This window comes from Schistocerca piceifrons, chromosome 1 (genome assembly GCF_021461385.2).
Source record: "Schistocerca piceifrons isolate TAMUIC-IGC-003096 chromosome 1, iqSchPice1.1, whole genome shotgun sequence".
NCBI lineage: Eukaryota > Metazoa > Arthropoda > Insecta > Orthoptera > Acrididae > Schistocerca > Schistocerca piceifrons.
Window position 1 is genome coordinate 869,781,665 of NC_060138.1, and position 7,542 is coordinate 869,789,206.

The 7,542-nt window shown below is 36.6% G+C and overlaps 1 protein-coding gene across 1 annotated transcript in view; it reads left to right on the forward strand.

Moving 5' to 3' along the window:
• The window catches only part of LOC124710239 (mitochondrial sodium/calcium exchanger protein-like), a 99,904-nt gene extending 96,776 nt beyond the window's left edge, over nt 1-3,128 (forward strand). The window contains exon 7 of the mRNA XM_047240908.1: nt 3,027-3,128. Within this exon, the coding sequence (XP_047096864.1) occupies nt 3,027-3,076 (50 nt within the window). The 3' untranslated portion in view covers nt 3,077-3,128. The remainder of the gene's footprint in view (nt 1-3,026) is intronic.
• The last annotated feature ends 4,414 nt before the right edge of the window (nt 3,129-7,542 follow it).

A 7,542-nucleotide genomic window follows, 5' to 3' on the forward strand; every position in this document is an offset into this window, starting at 1 on the left:
TGATGTCTTGAGAAAGGCTAAAGAAGAGGAAAGGGACAAACGATTTGGTATAATAACTAGTATGCCTGTTGAAAACCTGCAAATCGCAAAACATACAACCCATCGGGACGAAATTCACGCAATCGGATTGGACCCATTCTTCTGTATATATTGGCTGAAAGATCAAAGTCAGTTGCACAAATATTGTCATCAAATCAATAGCAGTGTATACGATTCAGTAGATGTTACATGTGGCGTTGCATTTCGAGTTACTTCACGATTTGAGGATCTGTCACACAGGGCTGACTGTGTGAAAATTAAGTCAAACTACATATGCCTGTATCACTACATGTGCATCCGCAAAGTAAACGTCACTAATAAAGATCGAAATATCGTCAACTTATCAGATGATATTCTCTAGGCATGACGAATCATTCTTGTCATTTTTCTTTATGGAAATCGTCAGATCTGGAGCTCCCAGACCAAAAATCATGGTAACTGATTTTGGTAAGGCTTTGTTGGTTGCCATTTCTAGAGCTCGGACTTAACAGATTATTTGAATAGGTGCTATAGTCATATTGTTTTGCATGAAAGAATAATTCTACCCTCGTATTGTTTGAGGTGTAAATGTTTCTCAAGAGGTAAATCACAAGTCAAACAACTTTATCTTCGAGTTTGGCCCATATTTACATGATGACAGATTTTCGTGATATTGAAAGTGCTTCGCACTCACTTTTGGTTGTTGCGTTGAGTGAACATCTTGGTACTGATGAGTGCAGTCAAGAATATTCATCAATGGAACATTAGCACCACCTTGATAACATTATCAGAGGTGGTCCACGTCATTCATATATTGAAGAAAAGAAAGATGATGACAAGAAAACTGATGATGTTGAAAACAGTGATGACTGTCTATTGGAATCAATTTTGAACTCTAAGGAATCTACTGCAAACGCGTGGATTGATAGGGCAAAACGTATCTACAATGAAGCTGAAGTCATCGTGAATCAGACTAAGGATGACAATCTCTTTGATGTGAATCCGTACAACATTCCTAATGCTGTAGAGATGCTGAAAGAGTTGAACTATATACTACTGTGGACAGCTGTGATGTATTCTTCTTTCCATATTCATCTATCTATTCGTTCGTCAGCAGCGACTGAAGGATAATTTTCAAAATTAAAGACAATGGGCTCTGACAAGCTGCCTTTACGAGTAGACAAATTCATTTTTCAACATTTGAAGTGGCTGCGTGAGGAAACAAAACTGTTAGCGCCACTTATGATGGGAAAACAAGATTAAAAGTAAGCTGTGAAGCACAAACCAACTGAAGCATCATTGCCTTACCATGAAGAAGAAAACTGGAGAGGAAAAAATAAGAAGCTGAGGATAACAAACCCCAAAAGCAATCATATCCTTGATAATTCTGAGAATACGCTGAACAATACCTTACGAAGTGAGACCCAACACGATGATGGCAATGAGACAGAGTTAAGCAAAATTTTTAATAGTTTTGAATACACATTTTCTCCTACTTCGAGCTCACTTGTTATGAGTGCGGAGAACAACAGTCTCTCAGTCAAGAGTGATGGTGTGTGTTTTCAGCGCTCTTCAGATAATAATTTACTGCCGAGTTTGGACTCTAAAGAGATATTTCAGTCCACAAAAGACTATCGAGAACCATACTTCATCAGGAATGTCACTGAAATTTCATCCTGTGGTTCGAAAACAGAAGAAAACCGAGAGACCTGTAACAATTAAATGGAGGAGAGTGCAATGCTGAAAAAGCTTCAAAATGAAATCATTGTCACATCGAGCATGCAAACTAAGAGCAAGATAAACTACTTAGATGATTTCCGAAACTGGAATTCGACTAAGAAATTCATAGACATTAATTTGCCACTTTTCCCAAATGGGTCCTCAAGCAAATTCAAATCTGCTACCTACAACTTGAAGGGAACGTGAGGTTTCGATTCTTCGATGACCTTATTCATGCAAGCAATATCACTCAGTGATGATTTCAAAAGTACCATTCAAATGGTGAGCCCTCCATTTTTGGATGTGGCTTTGGATGTTTTGGACAAAAAAATTATAAACAGAGATTAAGCAGAGATTTGATATTTTATATGTGATACCATTCCTAAAAAAGGAGTAATCTCTCGAAAAATATTGTCTTTGAATGCAGAGTCGAATGTTGGGGAATTATATGAGACAATATTAAAAGATATCCCGATTTGCAACAAAAAGATATCGTGTCTGACTTGCCTAAATTCACGTTATGTGAAACTACATTATATTTCCGTTGATACGTATGTGCTTTTCAGACTTGGTTATAATTTCACGCAAGAGGCCGTAGATGCAACAAATGGAGATGTAAAGACTATCATAAAATGCAAGAAATGGAAAGGAGAAGCAGTCGAAGAAAAGAGATTTGGATGCTACTTGATGATGGATACTAGTACAACAACTTGCCCACTAACTGAAGATCAGTTTCCTCCAAATCAAAGGAAGAAATGTGTGTTGCAAACGATCACGAAAGAAATCGTAGTCAACAATCAAGAGTACACTCTCTTTGGTGCCATTCATTATAATAGCTCCATCAAACACTACACGGCATATGTCTTCGATGGAACCTACTGGAAGCAGTAAGATGACTTGTATAAAGATGTACAAAGAGTTTCAAAAGAAACGATAATTTCTCCACACCTGTTCATGTATGTCAAGACAGGAAAGTTTTCAAATGCCAGCTACAAGACCGACGAGACGAAACAAGTAGTTCCTGCATAGGAACTTTGCTTTATAAGGTAAGCAACTGCTAAAAGTTGATATCTAAATACTACAAATACAGTTCTTATGTTAATTCTTAGTATCTTTGTTTCTGGAACCACAGCCCTCCTGTTTTAGTTACTAGAATAAGAGCATTTTATGCCCTAAATTTCATGTATATATTGTTTTGTACTTATTTTTCTTAATTGTTTCACACCTCATAACTCCTATGCTTATTTATTACTGAATTCCCTACATATGTATTTCCTTCTGGGTTTTAGTGCATTCTGAAGAAGAGCTGTTAAGGGGACCTGTACATCACGGCATGTAGCTTTTACTGGTACTTTGAAATTTAATAATGCTAGACTGTCAATAGATTCAGGAATGAAACTTATATCAAAGAATTGGTATATTGTGAGCTCTAGATGAAATACATTGTAAATCTGTGGAATACATTGTGCAGTGAATATTGATGTTTTTCTTACATACTGAATTACACGTAATTGTTATTTTAGGTTCAATGTACTTACACACTACTCCAAATAAAAGATAAAAAACAAATTTTATTCTTTGAATTATTACCATGTGGAAACAGCAAACCAGTAATATATACCAGTTTTATGTTTTGATTATTTAAAAAAAATGTGTTTAAGAGTCAATTTTTTCTCCTAATAATTTAAGAACATAATATGACATACTGCAGCTTAAAATATTTAATCCATTGTTGAATAATGTGGTTCAGTGTGTAGGCAAGCACTATATTACTATTCATCCATAGCTTTGTTTATGCAGTTTTAATAGTGGATGAGATACTGGTAACAGTATCTCTGTATGTAAACTCGTTGATAACAGAAAATTGAAACTAAAGATTTGTATGTCATTTTCTTCTCAATGACGACATTGCAAACCATTCCTGCTCCATAATCTTGTTGTTATCTTTCATGTCCTTTTCATTTTCTTTAGTTTTGCTTCGTTTCTTTGTTATTCTGGCCTCCTTTTTCATACTTTCAGCAGCTTTTTCAGTTTATGTGACATGTTGCCTGTCCACCCGTACCAGCACAATTTTCATGTTGTTCCTAGTTTTGATGCCTCTTCTGCTCATTGTTTTTAATCTTTACTCCGTCAGGCCGACCGGAGTGGCCGAGCGGTTCTAGGCGCTACAGTCTGGAACCGCGCAACCGCTTCGGTCGCAGGTTCGAATCCTGCCTCGGGCATGGATGAGTGTGATGTCCTTAGGTTAGTTAGGTTTAAGTAGTTCTAAGTTCTTGGGGACTGATGACCTCAGAAGTTACGTCCCATAGTGCTCAGATGCATTTGAACCATTTTTACTCCACCATTAAAACATATTGCTACTGTTGAAACGCATTCTGATTTTGTTTTATGCCATGTAAACATTTTTCGTGCACATACGACAGTCGACAGGTTCTTCAAAGATATTACATAAACGAGGTTCTACGGAAACTGCGGCGCCCAAATTAAATGTTCAAATTTTCAAAAGTATGTGAAATCTTATGGGACTTAACTGATAAGGTCATCAGCCCCTAAGCTTACACACTACTTAACCTAAATTATCCTAAGGACAAACACACACACCCATGCCCGAGGGAGGACTCGAACCTCTGCCGGGACCAGCCGCACCGTCCATGACTGCAGCACCTAAGACCGCTTGGCTAATCCCGCGCAGCGCGCCCAAATTAAACAAAGTGACATTTAAGCACGAGAATGGCGAGGTACTGTACATGAAGTGTACATTTTTAGAATCAGGAAGAACCAGATGAATTTTATTACGTAAAACAGTAATTGTTTTGAGCTCTCATGACATCCAGGACCCACTAAGGGCTAAAAATTGCCCAGGACCCTCATGAATGAAAGTCAGGTGGCAACATCACCAGACGCTAGGATACATAAAAACATGTGCTGTGTGTAACGAATAAATTTGAAATTTCTGTTGTTAATATTGTTGCAAACATTTGTTCTAGTTAGAACGGAAGTGTGGAAGTTTGATGAGTTACACTACAGCGAGAGTCAAAAGTCTTTACAATGTATAGAAATGTAAGTATATTTAAATGAATATATTGTACAAATGAACTATGTAGTATGTTTAAATCCTAATTCAGTACATGACTGATAGAGGTGTTATTATGTTGAGGGGATACAGTATTAACGTTAATAGGAAGCTCGAAATTTGTAAATAAGAACCTCGTTTATTTGGTCCTCAGTAATCCGGATTTCCGGTTTATCCGAATTCATATTTTGTGTCCCTTGGTATTTTTCTCTTTTTTTCTTATAACACAAAGATGTGTAGTCTGTGAGGTACATAGGCTGTTTATCACTACGCCAGTAATTTAGTCTAGTACTGAGTGATAAGGAACTCAGTGTGTGTGAATGACATTGTTTCTCATGTATCGTACATTAATATAACGGCGTATTGGTGCCCATCAAGTAAGTTGCATAGTAACCACGCCAACAGCACTCCACCACAGCTCATTGTACCTCTGGTGCGCTTCACGACAGGTGTGACGCCATCTGGTTAGTGGCGCGTCTGAATGTATCTGCTCCCTCAGCCATCTGTTTGTTTTGCACTGACGAGCCTTCTCTCTTTGACTCATCTAAGCGTGCACATCCCACGCTTCCACCTACAGTTACTACAGTCAGTCTTAAGAAGGTGTACTGGCATTTGTACAGTGCTGAACATTTAGACTTTTTGTATTTAGTAGAATATATATCCGAATTTTCGGTTTTCGGTTTTCCAAAATAAAAGTGAGAATTTACGATCCATCCTCATAGCTGTACTTCCAGCAGTACCTCATCTCCTGTGTTCGCAATTTCGCGTAAGTTGTCCTACGAAAATTGCAGAAGTAGCACTCCTGGAAGAAAAGATATTGTGACAATATTCCTTCATTACAGTCTGGGGTTAGAGACCCGGTCCGGCATACAGTTTTTATCTGCCAGTAAGTTTCACTGCAGAGTGAACACACAATCTATTTCATAATCTATTGGCACCATTAAAATGTTATGAGGTATAATGTAGACCAAGTGGGTCTCTTGTAAATGATATTATCTCATTAACTGTTATCCTCACAAAAAATGTTATTACAGTTTTCGGTAGAACTCTTAGGGTCCTATTAAGAAATGCCATCAGACCTTTTGTACGAATTTATTACTTTTACATGACAAAAGTGACTCCCACATTAATTATCTCATATAATGTCATCGTCACAAAAAATGTTGTTATAGTTTTTCGTAGAACTCTGTGGGTGCTATTCAGAACTGTCATTAGAACTATTCTACTAATTTTGCTTTCGTAGAGAAAGTGAGTATCAGATTAAAACAATTATCGTATAAACTATTATCGCCACAAAAATGTTCATAACCTGTTCAATACAACTCTTCGGGTGCTATCCAGAACTACCAACAGAACTGTAATACAAATTTATTTTTCCCAACCTGAGAAATAATTTTTTACCATTCCAAAATTTTGCCGAGATATTGTTTTCTTCCCGAAATTCTGCACAGCTATTCGTGTTTTGAGCAGGGAAATCTAGAACGATTGCATACGTATCAAAAACTACGAAAAAAATGTATATTTCTCGTAAAAGGGGTGCAAACTTCACGGGAAAGGCTCATAAGCATTCCTTATTAAATGCAGTTACTACATAAACAATTACCTGCGCAGAATATGTTACTAGTATTTTCAACAGAACTCTTACAAATCTATCCAGAGCTATCACCAGAACGTACGAATAGACATAATTTTTTTGTAGAGTAAGTGAGCCCCACAATTAATCAATTATCTTACAAACTATTATAACCACAAAAATTGTTATTATGATTATCGATAGAAGTCTTGTGGTGTTATCCAGAACTGTTCATCAAAACTGTTGTACGAATTTATTTTTTTCTGTGGAGACAGTGGGTCTAACATCAAAGCAGTTAACGTATAAACTATCATCGCCACAAAAAGATGTTGTTAGGATTTTCGATAGAGCTCTTGGTGTTCTGTTCAGAACTGTTGTACGAATTTACTTTATGCCAACATGACAAAGAATGTTTTCGATACGAAAAGTTTTTCGAGGATTGTTCTTTTCTTCGCTAAATTCAGCAGGAATATTAAAATTTTGTGCAAAGAACTCTAGAACTATGGCATTTCTATCAAGAACTCTGAAAAAATATATATTTCTGAGACAAAAGGGTGCCAACTTCACAGTAAGTGAAGAGGTTTCCTCCTTAAATTTCAAGTGCACCAAAAACTGTTATTAGGATATTCGATAGAACTATTGGGGTTCTGTTTAGAACTGCCCTCAGAACCGTTGTACGAATTTACTTTTTGGGAAAATTAATAAAGAATGTTTGCTGTACGAAATTTTTTTCGAGTATTGCTGTTTTCTTCGTTAAATTCTGCAGAACTATTCGAATGTTGTACAAAGAACTCTAGAAGTATGCCACATCTATCAAGAACTCTGAAAAAAAAAAAAATACATTTCTGAAAAAAAGGGTGCCAACTTCACAGTAAGTGAAAAGATTTTCTCCTTAAATTGCAATTATCTCGCAAACTATTAACTGCACAAAAAAATGTTGTTTGGATTTTCGATAGAACTATCGGGGCTCTGTTCAGAACTGTCCTCAGAACTGTTGTACGGATTCACTTTTTGCGAAAATCAACAAAAAAATGGTTTCTACGCCACAATTTTTACGAATTCTGTTGTTTTCTTCGCTAAATTCTGCAGAACTATTGAAATTTTGTGCAAAGAACTCTAGAACTATGACTTATCTATCAAGAACCGTGGAAAAAAATAT